Below are 15,988 nucleotides of genomic sequence, written 5' to 3'. Positions count from 1 at the left end.
GAACTTTAGCGTCCAAAAAGTGGGGACCTGCATGATTACTTTTAAGCTTAATTACTAGCTTAAATTTAGTACGCTGCCACCAGCCAAAATATAGTGTTTGGCACACTTCCTGGTCCCTCAAAACCTTCGCTGGGAAACCCAAGACCCAAACCCCTTGGGTCTTAAAACAAGGAGAAATAAACCATTCCCCCTCCTTTCCCCACCCCCGCCCCAGACTTTCCCCTCCCTAGGTTGCCTTGGGAAGCTATACAGATCCAAACTCCTTGGATCTTAAAACAAAGAGGAATTAACCATTCCCTTCCTTTTCCTCCCACCAATCCCTGGTGAGTTTAGACTCAATCCCTCGGATTCCAAAACAAGGAAAAAATCAAACAGGTTCTTAAAAAGAAAGCAAGCTTTTAATTAAAGAAAGAAAAAGTAAAAAATTATCTCTGTAAAATCAGGATGGTAAATGCTTACAGGGTATTCAGATTCATATAGACTAGAGGGGACTTCCCCCGCTCCCCAGCCTGAGATTCAAAGTTACAGCAAACAGAGGTAAAAATCCTTTCAGCAAAATACACATTTACAAGTTAAGAAAACAAACATAAGACTAATCCGCCTTTCCTGGCTAGTACTTACTATTTTGAAACATGAGAGACTGATTCAGAAAGACTGGAGAAAACCTAGGTGTACGTCTGGTCCCTCTTAGCCTCAAGAGCGAACAACCAACAAAACAAACAGCACAAACAAAGGCTTCCCTCCACCAAGATTTGAAAGTATCTTGTCCCCCCATTGGTCCTCTGGTCAGGTGTCAGCCAGGTTTACTGAGCTTCTTAACCCTTTACTGGTAAAAGAGACATTAACCCTTAACCATCTGTTTATGACACATAGAAATGTAGGGCTGGAAGGGACTCAAAGGTCATACAGTCTATCCCACTGTGCTGAGGCAGGACAAAGTAGACCTACCATCCCTGAGAGGTGTTTGTCCATCCTGTTCTTAAAAACCTCCAAAGATGGGATTTCGCAACTTCCCTTGGAAGACTATTCAGGAATTTACCTATCCTTTCAGTGAGAAAAATCTTAATATCCAACATAAATCTCACTTGCTGCAGAATAAGCCAATTACTGCTTGTCCTACTTTCAGTGGACATGGAGAACAATTGATCACTGTCCTCTTTAGAACAATCCTTATCTTATTTTAAGGTTGTTATCAGATTTCTCTTCAGTTTTCTTTTCTCAAGACTGAATATGTCCAGTTGTTTTTAACCTTTCCTTATCGGTCATGTTTTCTAAACCTTTTATCATGTTTGTTGCTTTCCACTACACCCTCTCCAATTTGTCCACATCATTCTTAATATGTGGCACCCAGAACTGGACACAGTACTCCACCTGAGGCCTCACAAGAGACCGATAGAGCAGAACAATTACTTCCCATATCTTACTTACAATAATTCTATTAATACACTGCAGAACATTAGCCTTTTTTGCAACTGCAACATATTGGCGGCTCATATTCAATTAGAGATCAACTACAACTACAAGATCCGTGTCTACAGTACTACTGCATAGCCAATTATCCATCTGATTTTTCCTTCTTAGGTGTAGTACTTTGCACTTGTCTTTATTGAATGTCATCTGATTGATTTCAGATCAATTCTCCAATATATTGAGATCATTCTGAATTCTAATTCTGTCTTCCAAAGTGAAGGAAACCCCTTCCAGGTTGATGTCATCCACAAATTTTATAAGCATACTCTCCATTATCTAACTTATGAATTGAAATTTTGAATACTACCAAATGCAGGACTTACCCCTGGAGAACTTGATATGCCCTCTCAGTTTCACAGTGAATCACTAATAGACTGTACTCAAAGACTAGTTATCAGTTATGCAACCACGTTATAGTAATTTAATCCAGACTATATTTCCCTAATTTACTTATGAGAATGTCATGCGGGACAGTGTCAAAAGCCTTACTGAAGTCCAGAGATACCATATGTACTGCTTCCTCCCTCCACTAGGCCAGTAACTCTGTCAAAGAAGGAAATTAGAGTGGTTTGGCATGATTTATTCTTGACAAATCCGTGTTGGCTATTGTTTCTCACCTTCTTATTCCTCAGGTTTCAACAAATTGATTGTTTAATCATTTGTTCCATTATCTTTCTAGCCTGACAGGTTGTAATTCCCTAAGACCTCCTTTCCCCGCTTTTTGCCCATCACCAGTCCTCTGGGACCTCAGCCATTCTCCATAATTGTTGAAGAGAATTATTAATGGTCCAGAGATTGCTTTGCTAGCTCAAGTATTCTACAGTGAATTTCATCAGGCTCTCCCAACTTGAATATATCTAGCTTATTTAAGTATTTCTTTAACCTGTTCTTTTCCTATTCTGACGAGAGAATCTTCTCCCTTGTTAATATTCACTTTGTTAAACATCTGATTACAATTAACTTTTTTTGTGAAGACTGAGGTAAAAAAGTAATGAAAAACTTGAGGACGAAAGCAGGATATTAAAAATAGAATAGCCTGATTTTTATTTTACTTTTAAAAAAAATATATATATATATATAAAGAATTGTGTTACTTGTCTCATGTTTAGAAATATCTTTTGAGTGGGCCCAAAAGCAAACACCAAACATTCCTGACTCCAACTCTATTCTGCCCTCCTCTTCCTCTTTGAAAACATCCACCTGCTATCCTTTCAGTTTCAATTTCAGTGGTGCTGCTCCCATAAATGCTCTCCTGCAGAACCTGGAGCAGTAGAACATGCAAGTGAGTTACTCTTAGCCAGATGCAAGACAGTGTGATGTTGTGCTTGTGCAGGAAATGAAACTCACCATCAACAAAACACTATCACTGACAAGGTGCTATAACATGAACAAAATAAACACAATTAGAAAAAAAAGGATATGTTTCCTGTCTCAATTCTCTTTCGGGTATAGGATCTCTTAAGCTTTACTTCGAACATTATGTACATTTGAAAATTTGATTTCAAGTGGACAGTGTCCTTTTAAGACAATGACGCAATATACACAATAGCCATCTCAGCCTGGGACACTAGTCTCCCTCCTCCATAACTTTCCTTTCCATTCTATTAATATTCAGCAGCTAAAATTATCCTTCACCATTGTCATTTCAAGCATGTCACTCCTTTGTACCCCATTCACTGGCTTCCTCTCTCTTTCCATGGTATTCAAACTCATCATCTTTGATCAATGCTTCATCCAGTTTCTCTCTCTTCAATAACCATCCCCCTCCACACCTCTTGCTCACTTCCTATTCCCATCTTCATGTCTTTTTCATGCTTCTCCTCACACCTGGAATGATAACTCTTTAGGTGTGCTGAGCATCCTCACCCTCTCCCTTTTCTTCAAAAGAAAATGAAAGGCAACTTTTTTCATTTTGTTTTTCCATTGTCGATCTCCACTCCTCTGTTGTCTACTCCACATCTTTTATACCACCTCTGTCTTATTTTCTTTTAAATAGAAGAATTTATAAGATTCATTAGTAATATAATACAAATATTATTTATTCTTTGTACTGTGGTAGCACCAAGAAGTCCCAATAAGGGTTTGGGACCCTGTTGTACTGGGCACCACACACACATGGAATAAGCTTTCCCTGCCCCCATAGGACCTACAATCAAAATAGTTCACATTATCTTTATTTATTTGAACCCCTTTCCCTCTTCTCCCCACATCTTTTTTTCTGCTAATTTTCATTTTCTGTTTGTCTGTAAGTTCTATAGAGCAGTGGTAATTATTTTTTTCTGTTCTTTGTAAACTATGCAAAGTTCTAGCTCTATATACATATTTAAAGAAGGACTGAAAGCACTTCACCTTCTAATGTCACATTTTTTACCATCATCCTTCCTCTTTTGGAGTCATCAATTATGCATTTTCCTTCTAATAAAAGTGCAAACAAGAAATCTCATCTACAGCTCATGCAAATCTTGCTCATCTGGCTGGGAGAAGTGCCTTCTCGGGGCATAGACTTGCTCTCCCACTGGAGATTTATGCTTCTAGTGTTCATAAGAGGAAAGTGTTCAAACAGACTTCCTCTATTTGAATGCCTATTCAACATTAGAGATGCTCAGACACTAATGAGGATGTGCACCAAAGTACGTCTGCAAGTTTAAAATATGTTACCTCTTTATCTGCTGTTTTTCTTGAAGATTCCTGAGACTGGGCACTGTTTTTTTTCTTTTCTGCAGTTCTCTGAGAATACTGTTTATATCCCTCTTTCATTTCTGCTTCATACTGCTGATATTTTAGTTTGTATTTGTCTGTTGGGGATGGCAGATTTTCCGGTATTGTCTTTTGCTCCAAAGAAAGCTAAAAAGCAAAGAATAATCAGAAATAACAGCCTCCTGCTGTGATACACAATGTCAACAGCAGGATTATTATACTCATTCTGTACATTTTCACAGTTAAAGGACTGATGTTCCTTGACACCATACTTAACATTTAGAAGACAATAAATACTGTTGTATAACAACATTAGGTTGTTCTCATGAAACTCTTCTTGTTTTGCTTAGAGAAGTTTTTTTTTTTTTTTTCTGCAAATGAAGTGACTCTCAACCATACCCAGAAACCAAATCCACCTGGTCTCTTGCCAGCCTTTGCAGATGCAGAGGACCGTAAGACAACAGCATGAACCCATATTTGGCTTGAAATGCTGAATGAAGGGGCCAAAGGTTATCTAGATCAGGGGTTGTCGTGGTACTGACTAGTCACTGGGGCGCTGCTCCCTCACTTTCCCTTATATATTGCTCAACTCCAAGGACAACATCAGTTGAAAAGGCTTTGGAGCCAGCTACATAGTTTCTTGAGATCCCACTTCCTTTCTCCTGGAGTCAAGTTCAGTAAGAGCAGGGTGGGAGGAGGAACCAAAATGCTTCTTTTCTCCTCTCCTCTATCTCTCACTGGGTCCTAACACCTATGGGATTTTGCTGATTTTTCACCACCCCCTTTCACCTGCTAAACAATAGCGAATCCAGCAATGTCACCCTATGAACCATATGCGCACCCTGCACGAGTAGTTCAGCTGTCCAGGGGTATGTCTACACAACAGAGACTGTACCATGTTGGCATAGCCCCATAGTGTAGACACAGCCTACATTGACAGAGGGTTTTCTTCTGGTGGTGTAGGAACACTACCTGTCTGAACAACATTAGCATGTTGATGGAACACTCCTCCGTCTATATACTATACACTTCTGAAACACTGAGGTTTTTTTTCAGCATAGTTACATCAGTTGGGGTGTGCTTTTTTCACACCCTGACTGACGTAGCTATGCCAATATAACTTTCAAGTGTAGACCAAGACCTGTTCTAGAACAGTGTTTCTCACACTGTGAAACTAGCCTCCACTGGAAGATGTGAATCTCTTTCTACACTTTTCTTGAAAAGCCTATACAAAATGCAAAACTGAGGAATTATTTCCCTCTAACTTGATGATTTTATGAATGTTCTACGGACAGGATTTGGAGCATGCCTACCCTACAGCCACTATAGCACTGCTTCCTAGATCAATGGAACAGGTTTTTCTGTTGCTGTAATTAAATCCATAACTCTAGGAGGCAATAGCTAGGTCAATGAAAGAATTCTCTCACTAACCTAGCCACAGATACATTGGAAACTAGGCCAATCTTACTACGGCACTCGAGGCATGAAATTTTTCACAGCCCCCAGCGACATAGCCAGGTCAACCTTATTGTAGACCAGGCCATGGGAATGACCAAGAAATAAAGAAAAGAAATCTATATTTAAATTATTCTACCACCTAGTTTCTTAGGGAAGATTCACCTATAAAGTTTCCTACAGAGGAAGCATGATTTTTTTTTAAATCTCGTGTGGAATTATTGCTACAATCAGGCATCTGAAGCAAGCAATGCAGAAGTCATGGCCACACACAAAAATATGTTAAATTATATCAGTGGCACTTGGCTACCTTTTCTCCTCAAGGTAGATTCAGATGGAATAGAAACAAAGAGGGAGAATGAGCAGGAGATCTAGTCTATTTAGGCTCTTATACCACATCCATCACTGTGGCATCTGGAAAACAATAAAGGGGATAAAGAGGGAGAGGACAGGTAAAAGAAAGTGAAAAAGAGGAAAAGAAGAGACTGGGAGGTAGTCAAAGCCATTTCAACTTTTTGATAACTTTACAGTAATAAAATATTTATGTTCACTGATTATCAATTTGAAAAATGCCTTCCAGCAAAAGATATTTTATATATATATATATATATATATATATATATATATACACACACACACAAACACACACATATATATATATAAATCAACATTCAGCTAATAAGAACACAGCAAGTCATATTGACTCTAACTTAAGATCACATGCATGTTATTAGAGAGAACACGAGAGAGAGAGAGAAGCGCACACACACACACATATATAGGCTTAGTGCACACTATAAAGTTTTGCTGGTATAGCTATGTTGGACAGGATTTAGCGGGGGAGGGGGGTCGGGTCACACCTAACTGACATAGCTATGACAGCAAAACCTGTTGTAAATGCCCCTATGTCAAAGACAGAGTGCTTCTGTCGGCTTAGCTAGTGTCGAACAGAGAAGTGATTTAGCTATACCAGCAGAACTTATTCTGTTGGCTCATGCTGTATCTGCACCAGGAGGCTCTGCTAACATAACGACACAGGCAAAAAAAAGTGCAGTGCAGCATAGACAAGCTGAGAGAGATAAGAGAGAGACAGATAGAGACAGAGAAAGGGAGAGAGAATGTGGTTTGCGGTGTCCTAATTGGGAAAAAAAATGACCAAATAGGTGATCACTTCATGCAGTGAATGACCATGTTCTAAGTTAATCAGTGCGAGTTGCTGTATTATTAACAGTTGCTGAGAGATGATAAACGGTTTTACATGTTCCAAACAATGTTCCAGCCTATACTGGCAGCACAGTGCTTTCTAAAGACCCAGTCCTGCAAACCACTACTCATGCAAGTGACCCATTGACTTCAAGGGATTATTTGCTTAAGGACTGCATATGTGCATAGATGTTCTCATGATCAGGCCCTCAGATGGTTAGACTGCTGATATGGACTCACTTTTGTATTAATTGTTCTTGGGTTTAAAGAAAATTAAATATTTTTAAAAGAACTACCAAAGGATGTTTTCCAATTTTCCATCAGGACATACACACACAGGGAGGTTAGGATGCCTTCCATTTCTTAACCACAGAAATATAATGCAATTTCCTAAATTTGGAACATACCTCTCACCTTACCACAGAAAATAATCCTGTAGATTTGTACAGGTCCTGAATTGGTTTGAAGTTTGGGAAACCACTTCTTAAGCACATATCAATCTCAGAAGATTAATCTTTGCAACCCCTGAACCTTTTCCTTCTTCTAATGACAAAAACTAAAACATCTAATACAGTTTCAAAATGCAAATGCTAACTATATATAATGATAGGAAATTAAAAGTAGTCTCTCAGCTAAGCCATTTCATTATTACACCAAAGTAGTTAAAACCTATTTAAAATTTCAAATCATACATCACAATCTTCAATTGCTAATATTTTTCAAGTTATTTTACCTCCGTTTTCTTCTGACAATGTTTTCTAGCCACCTGTTTAATAGAAAGGAAAAAAAAATGTTATTTTTAATAGCAACTATCACTATCTATGCTGCATGAAATCAAAAGAAAAATTGTCAAATACATTTTTCCAAAGTTAAACAAAACAGAAAAATTCAACGGACACCTCTTCTCACTCTCAAGTAACAATGACTGAAAAAAAGCTCAGTAGAGTCATTATCAAATGTGTTCTTAATTTCAGTAATTTGGACAGTGATTTTGAACAGCTCTGGAATTTTCCAGAAAGCAGTATGTTAAAACTGAATAACTGATTTTCCTTCTATGACAACTATGTGTAGCTGGGTTTTTTAAGAATTTTAAGTTCTTACTCATCACGGAAAGAGAAGAATAAATATTGATGTTCTATTTAGATTTATTTTAAAATATATACATTTATATTGTCAACCAAACTAGATATTACTCTGAAATTAACTCGCAATTCTCTTTGAAAGAGAAAGGAAGAAAAACATTGATAATGAAGTTACTGCACTTGGCCATTCATAGACTATCGTAGCAAAGCTCAACTCATATTCTTCCACAAAATAAATATTTGTTATTTGTTAACAAAAAGTTATTTTTCATATCTTATGTTTCAGAACTATTTCTTATTTTAGTTAATTATTTTATTATTTTCTGATTTTCACAATTTTCTTAAGATTTGTTTAGAAGTAGAAATCAAAGTTATACGCTACCTTAATGCAATCACACTTTTCAGATGCTTTCACAAATTGTTACTAACAATAGCGACCACTAATTGTCAGTACACAAAATTGTCAGTAGGCAAAATTAAAAGAATTAGAGTATAAATCAACAGTCTATAATAAATAGTTACTGTGATGAAGAAATGGAATTTGACATTTCTGAAGAGCTTCCTAGCAAAAAAACCAGTCATTAGAAAGCACTTCGAACAGTAATACTCTCCTATCTTTTAAATTAATCACACAGATTGAAAGAACTAAATTGTGTAATGAAATTAGATGTGCTTTATTTGCTTCAATTCTCATGAAAGACAGTATTTTTAAGATATCAGTAATGGCAAACTGACTTCTTGTGTCTGATGATGCTGTGCATACGGAGTCTGTAATGGTGTACCCCAACTAACAGCTGAAGATGAATCTGGAGGGCCAATGCGAGGAAACCTCTTCCTGTATGGTATGTAAGAATCACCATCCTAAAATACGAAGAGAACAAGATTATTTGTACTTATTTCATAGTCAAAGGAATTTTTTGACAAACTTCTGCAAACTTTTCAGATAATGCTAACTCATGATTACCTCTTCATCTGAAGATCCCAGCTTGCCCAAATCAAGGCATGGCACCCTGCAGGGAGTTAAAAGATGGCTTTAGTAATTCTTTAATACATTTTCTTGCTTTCAATTACAGTACAAGAGAGCCCTCTGATAATGAAGTGCTTTTCCCTTTCACAGAAATATCTTCACTATAAACAGTTTCACTATAATTGGAGAGGGCCTACCTGGCAAAAGTCCCTACCAACCCCCTTCGCTTCACCTCAGGAAGTGGTAACAGAGCCTTTCTTCATCCCCAGTTGCAGAGGACACTGGCAGCTGTGAAGGGCCCCTGGCAGGCCCTATCTTCACTTCCAGCCTCATCTAGTTCTATCAAGACCATCCTGGCTCCTCTTCGCTCCCCACTAGGAGCAGCTGCAGCAAGATCAGAAGCCAGGGATTTCTCATTACCCGTCTACCACAACAGTATTGTGGCAAATTCTTTCCTCTCCATAATCAGCCAGAAGAGAGGCAATGGGGAAGTAAAAAGTAATCCTTTGGGAATGTAGCTCTTCAAAACTAATTGGAAGGGAATTAGCACAGTCCCAACTATACTGCAATTAAATACCAATAGTGACTCTTCATTCATCTTAAAGAAATTAAAAAGTCAGTTGAAATACATTAAAGCAATTCTGTACTTTTACTTCATTTTAGCCCCAATCCCACTAAGAAATGAGTGTCCTTAGCACCCTCTAAAGTAAACTGGAGTTGAAGATACCCAGCACTAATGAAGATGCGTTCAGCGTCTTTCTGGATTGTGCCCTTTGGGTTCAATCCAACGTCCTCTAACTTTCAGTGGGAGCTGGATCAGACCCTAAGGCTACGTCTATATTGGACACCACTGGTGGTGCTATATAGAGTATGGATAGTTATATGCCACAGGAAAAAAGTGAGCTGCATTCACACTGTGGTGCATAGCCACATGCATTAGTGGGGGATGCAGTGGGGAAAGGCTCCCGCAGTCACACCCTGCCAGAGCTTTCCCCACAGGTCCCTGCAGCAGGGAAAGACTGGAAGCAGGGAGGCAGCAAGACATTACACTGTCAAAAACAGTGGGAGGGGGAGGGTCATGTTCTGAGCTGTGTAGCATACATATTCTAAGGATTCACAGGGATCTTTACTCAACTAAGCAATGCCTCACAACACACACTACAATTTACACCTATGCTAGCAGGACATGCAATGTATGTACCCTACAGACCACCGCAAAGAGAGTGCAGCTTAGGCATACCTTAAAAGGGGAGTTACACTGTAACTAAATTCCCCTGTGTACGGCTGCTGGTATTTAACTCTATTTTAGCAAAACAGATGAGTATTGGCTAAATAAAGGCTTGATTAAATTGTCCATATTACCAATACATTACAAAACTACCTGTCACATTAAGACTTGGAATGTGTACTTAAAAATAGTACCTGTGAAAGATGCCAGATCAGTTTCAAGCACTATAAGCCTTCTAACAACAACCCAAGTATAGTCTGAGCATCAGTAGTACATATTTTCTCTCACTTTGCTACCAACATTTTTCAAAACTCTGTTATAACAGAGTCCTTCTAGGACTGGAAGACAAGCTGACTCTCCAGGCCCATCCAGTCAGTGGAGAATGCCTGAATACACACAGAGATTGAACTATTCCTTTATCCAGCCATAGACGTTCCATGGTCATGTTTGATGCATACTGGCAGAATCTTATGGCGAGCTAAAATGACCATAGAGATTTTTTAAAATAAGCCAGTTCAGTCTCAAATATGGCATTGATAATAGAAGACGTTAAGATACCTATTCCCAGGCCTCAGAATCTCAAATTTTGGAAGTACTATACAAAGCAGATTTCAAATCACTTTTTAAAACTCTCTCATATGACAATTTCTCTGTATTTATAATGAAATATCTGTAAGGAGCAGCAATTCTTCTCTCCTACCCCCTTTCATAATCGTAAAAGGTATAAAAGATAGCTTGTTTACAATTAGAAATAACTGCCATGAGCTTAGATAGTAACTAAAAAAGTAAAGCTCAACCATCCAACTTTTACATTTTGAAAGAAAGCAAAAATGTTAATGAGTAATCACTAATAATGCCACCATATTCCAACTAATCTCAATCTACATTTCAAAAAAACCTACTTTCCTAAAGTGAAATGTATACAAATAAGTGTGACTTTTAAAAGTATCATTTTAAGGAAAACAATTAAATTCCTCTTTAAGTATAAAGCATAGCCAACAAGTTTATGGTGATAAATTTCACCTAACTCCTTTATACATCAGCATAAAGACAACGAAATAAGGAAATTTACCAAAGTTACTTAATGCAGAATGAAACAGTTCATAAGTAGGAAGAATAGACTTACTCAGCTGGACGAAGGCCATGAGTTGCTTGTATATTTGGTTTCCATCCCTACAAAAATGTCAGCATAATAATAATTAAATCATGATTTAATGACACAGTTCTGTCTTTTGAGGGTTGTAAAATTGTTGTATAGACATTTGGGCTTGGGCTGGAGCCTGAACTCTGGGACACTCCTCCCTCACAAATTCCCAGAGAGCCTGAATGTCTGCAGTGCAATTGTACAGCCCCACAGCCCAAGTCAGCTGACATGGGCCAGCCACAGGTGTTTAACTGCACTGTAGACATACCCTTGGAGAACAGAATTTGAATCTTGTTTTAGGACTGTTTTCTGTTACAGAAGGCAGAAGTATTACAATGGTTACATTCTGAATTCTGAGGGAGATCAGGAAAACATAGGAATGCTCCTTTCTGCAACACACCACAGATTCCCCTACTGAATGAGTGGGGTACAAAACAGCATTCTCACAAGACTACTGGCTGGAGGATGCATTACAGAACACATCTGATAGTGGAATACAGAAAGACATCTTGTCTGGTAGGAGAAAGGCAGTCTGCCATAGTTGACAGGTCTCAGTCCCGGACTCCCCTAATGTGATAACCTAGCAACAAGAAGGAAGTTAAATGGAAGTATGTGGGCTTGAAGAAAAGCAAATGCTAGTCAATAATCAGTTAACTATTTTTATTCTATAAACCTAAAGGGCGCAATACTTACGAAACAAAAAAAGAAATATCTACAGTGCATAATTCAGAAAGTATTAATGTTCAGACCAGTGACAGTCAAACTCATGGCTACCATTATCCAAGACTGTATTCATACTCACCAAGACAATCATTTATTTACTTTCAATAATTACCCTGCAAGTTCAAGTTGTTTTCTTTTATATTGCAGTAACCTTAATAGGGTTTCCTAAACTATACTATTTTAAAATCCTGAACATAAGATGGAGCTAAATGGTCTCTGAAATAAAAACCACACCTGTAAATATCTGTAAATCAAAACAGAAACATGAATCTTTGCATTAAACATACTTGACTAAGTTTCTTCCCCCTTGATGACAGCTCAGCTTGCCGTCTAGGAGATGCAGCAACTCCTTTAACCTCCAAATCCATGCAAATTTGACTTAGACTTCACAATAAACTGTAAATAAAAAAGACTAAATGAAAACCATATATTTTCTATATAATTACTATTATAAATAAAATAATTAAATTACGGGGTATGTACCTAAAACTCCCAACCTAGGAGTTTTTATTCAATTATTAGGGCCCCACCAATTTCATGGCCATGAAAAACATGTCATGGACTGTGAAATAAGCCCTTCCCCCATGAAATCTGATCTCCCCCATGCTGCTGGGAATGCCCCAGCCAGGGGCTTATAGCTGCAAGTCCTGGATGGGAAGGGACAGGACTTGTTCTTCCCCTGCACAGCCACTGTTGGAGTTTCAGGAAGCTCTGGAGATGGGCAGTAAGCCCGGAGGTTCCTGCAGCTGGAAGAGGCTTGTGGAGGTGGGTCTGATCTCCCCATTGCTGCTGGGAGCACCTCAGTCAGGGGCTCCTAGCTGCCTATCCCGCAGGGCTGGGGACGGACAGCACTCAGAACTGCCTCTTCACCTGCACAGCTACTGGGTGACAGAGGGGTGTGTGGAACAGATTCACCTCCAGGTACCTTTTGGGTTGGGATCCCCACAGTTACAACACCATGAAATCTCAGATGTAAACATCTGAAAAGGTGAAACTGACCAATTTAAAAACCATCTGGCCATGAAACTGATCAAAATGGAACATGAATTTGGTAGGGCCCTATCTATGTTGCATTGGATGCCTATCTCCATAGTAACTCCTGACTTGAATCTTCTCTTGCCAGCGTTCTCTTTTGCCGAAGCAGTTCCAGGCTTCTGTCTTAGCTCCAAGCTTCACTCCCTGGAAACACTGGTTTTCTCTTAGCTTCAGGCTCCCCCTAGTCCCCTCTTAACTCTAGCATTTGCAATTTATACTAGATGTGTCAACACTCCCCACTCCTGACTTACATCCTACATCAGGGGTCCCCAACGCAGTGTCCGCAGGCGCCATGGCGCTGGCTGGGGCGGCTAAGTGCACCCACGTACTGGCTGGCGGACGAGCATCAGCCGAAATGCCACCGACAAGCTGCGTCATCCAGAGGCGTCGCTGCCAAAATGCAGCCGATTTTCAGTGGTTTTTCGGCAGTGATGCCTCTGGATGATGCTGCTTGTCGGCGGCAACACCTATTGACGTTGCTGTTTGTCAGCGGAATTTTGGCAGATGCTCGTCCACCACCACTGTCCTCTGTGGCTTGTTGTCTGGCACCCACCAGACAAAAAAGGTTGGGGACTACTGTCCTACACAGTTTTAGCCAGACCACAACTTTTGCCATACCCTAAGAATCCTTCTGGTTCCCAGCTACTGTATCCCTAACAGCTCCAAACCTTCCCTTCATGCCATACACTACCCCCTTTGCAAAGTTTCCTCCCCTATCCTGGACAGTTCTGCATGTCCAGGTAGTCTCCCTCCCAATTTCAAGATTCCTAGAAATGGGATGCCCCATGGTGTATGTTCTAAATTTTGCGGGAGTAAATGTTGGCCCTGTTTTAAGATACTCAACAGATGTTAGTTTCAAGCATTCTCTGCTCCCCAGTGAAGGCGACGGCCCTATTTGTTATTTAAAGTGAAAATGCATCTATCTTCACATAACCTCAAACGTTTCATTTAAAACGTATGGAGATTTTCATAATCATAACAGGGAAAAAGTAGTCAAACTAGTGCATATTCATTATTAGTATTCACAAATTAATGTAATCAGATTTTTAAAATAGTACTTTTATATTTAGTCAAAATAGTTAATATTATGTGTTTACAATGATTTAACCACTGCACAGAAAAGATATAAAAGATAAACTTTTACAGTAGGAAACATCTTGGGAAGTAGAAAGCTCACAAGTTAACCATCTCCACTTCCTTGTGGACAAGTATCCATCTCACAGAAACACTGCCATAAGGTGGAACAGACTGTTCAGCATAAGTACTTAGCACATATTCTAAGGGACCATTCCAGGGAGAGTGGCCCATTATTTAGAATATGTTAAATAATCTGATCCACCAAGGTAAAAGATATTACCGTGCCCACTTTCTCAGTCTTGTTAGTAGTCTCAAACGAAAGGTAACAGGGTGAATAGGGGTAGGGACTGAAATCCTCTCACCCTTAGTTTTGATCTCTCTGAAACAGGTTGTTAGAAGTGCAAAAGCAATATTGAAGCTCTCTGGCTGTGGACTTCATGGGACAGCCCTATCCAGTGATCCATACTGTTCACAGCAGTGACAGCCAGTGTGATTTCATCCTAAATCTCAGTATTTGGTGTTTTTGTTAAAGCTCCTACAGCCAAGCAATTACATGAGCAGCTCTGGGTTGGTGTTTTTTCGTTGTTGTTGTTTTGTTTGTTTGTTGTATTTTTGTTTTATAAGTTTCTAACCCCTGTGGCTGCAGAGAAACGCTTGGAAACCTGAATCAAGAGCACCCTACAGGCTCAGAACCCAGATAGAAAATAACATGAACGCGCTTTTTTGTTCCACACTCGAGTTTTGGGGCAGGGAATGGGGGTGGAGAGGGAAGAGACTGTCCTGGCTAACCCGGGCCGGCCGGCAGCCGATGGGCTCGGCAGCGCGGTGCCTCTGCCGACAATGCCCGCAGCCGGGGGAAAGGGAACCCCGCAAATGGGCCTCTGGGGCATCCTGAAGGGGCCGCGCCGCGCCGCGCCGCGCCCTGCCAGTTGCCTAGGTTTCCAGTAAACAAGCCCGGACGCGGCGGGCCACTGAGCGCCCGCTGCTCTCCGGCCGGGCGGCAGCCCCCGGCAGGGAGGGACCAGGAGCTCTTCCCCAGGCGCGCACTCACCGCCCGCTCACCTCTGCAGCCGCCGCCTCTTTTCCCAAGTCTTGCGGGGGATCCCTGTGCGCGCACCCGCCGGCTCTGCTGCGCGTGCACGCGAGGGGCAGGGACGCGGGCCGGGGTGTGCGCCTGCGCGCCTTGGCCCGGCCCAGTCAGGCTCCGCCCACTCTGTGTCCACGCCATAGCCACGCCCCCCGGACGTGGGAGCCGGGGCAGCCGCGAGCGTTGAAGGCTTTGTCCGCCCTGGCGCCGGCGCTGGCACAGTGGCTCCCGCGGTGGGGTGGAAAGCGCGTCAGTGCTCCGTGTCCCTCAGCGCACCTGAGCTGATGAACGCGAAAGACACAACCATCAGCATGAGCCCTCAGTCACTAATCCCTGAGTAGCCCCGCGTGTTGCAGCCCGGGCCTCGGGAGCCACCCCTCGGAAATACACTCTGCCTGCCCTGCTGGAAATAACAGCCCTGCCTGGCTGTGTCATGCCCCGGGGTGCAAGCTGCAGTGGGGCTATCATACCTTTAGTCCCAGATTTGGACCTTAGCGTCCAAAATATGGGGGTTAGCATGAAAACCTCCAAGCTTAGCTACCAGCTTGGACCTGGTACTTGCTGCCACCACCCAAAAAATTAGAGTGTTTTGGGGCACTCTGGTCCCCCTGGAAAACCTTCCCTGGGGACCCCAAGACCCAAATCCCTTGAGTCTCACAACAAAGGGAAATAATCCTTTTTCCCTTCCCCCCTCCAGATGCTCCTGGAGAGATACACAGATACAAGCTCTGGGAATCCAAACAGAGTGACTCCCCCTCTCCGTTCCCAGTCCTGGAAACAAAAGCACTTTCCTCTTCACCCAGTGGGAATGTAAAATCAG

At 41.0% G+C, this 15,988-nt stretch overlaps 1 protein-coding gene across 4 annotated transcripts in view; it reads right to left on the bottom strand.

Annotated features, from left to right (window-relative positions):
- Positions 1-15,258, bottom strand: part of CAPS2 (calcyphosine 2) — a 69,351-nt gene extending 54,093 nt beyond the window's left edge. For 2 of the 4 annotated variants that reach the window (XM_030548706.1, XM_030548709.1), the window contains exons 1-7: positions 15,144-15,258; positions 12,257-12,365; positions 11,229-11,275; positions 8,872-8,917; positions 8,643-8,768; positions 7,559-7,591; positions 4,129-4,314 (exon numbers count right to left, since the gene is read on the bottom strand). In XM_030548706.1, coding sequence (XP_030404566.1) covers positions 4,129-4,314; positions 7,559-7,591; positions 8,643-8,768; positions 8,872-8,917; positions 11,229-11,275; positions 12,257-12,337 — 519 coding nt within the window. In that variant the 5' untranslated portion in view covers positions 12,338-12,365; positions 15,144-15,258. Of the gene's footprint in view, positions 1-4,128; positions 4,315-7,558; positions 7,592-8,642; positions 8,769-8,871; positions 8,918-9,106; positions 9,259-11,228; positions 11,276-12,256; positions 12,366-15,132 lie in introns of those variants that run through there. The other 2 variants (XM_030548707.1, XM_030548708.1) reach the window with 2 other exon arrangements.
- Between the last annotated feature and the right edge of the window lie 730 nt (positions 15,259-15,988).

The sequence above is a fragment of the Gopherus evgoodei genome, chromosome 1 (assembly GCF_007399415.2).
Source record: "Gopherus evgoodei ecotype Sinaloan lineage chromosome 1, rGopEvg1_v1.p, whole genome shotgun sequence".
Classification (NCBI taxonomy): domain Eukaryota; kingdom Metazoa; phylum Chordata; order Testudines; family Testudinidae; genus Gopherus; species Gopherus evgoodei.
The sequence above is the reverse complement of the archived record's forward strand: the minus strand, read 5'-3'. Positions and strand labels throughout refer to the sequence as shown.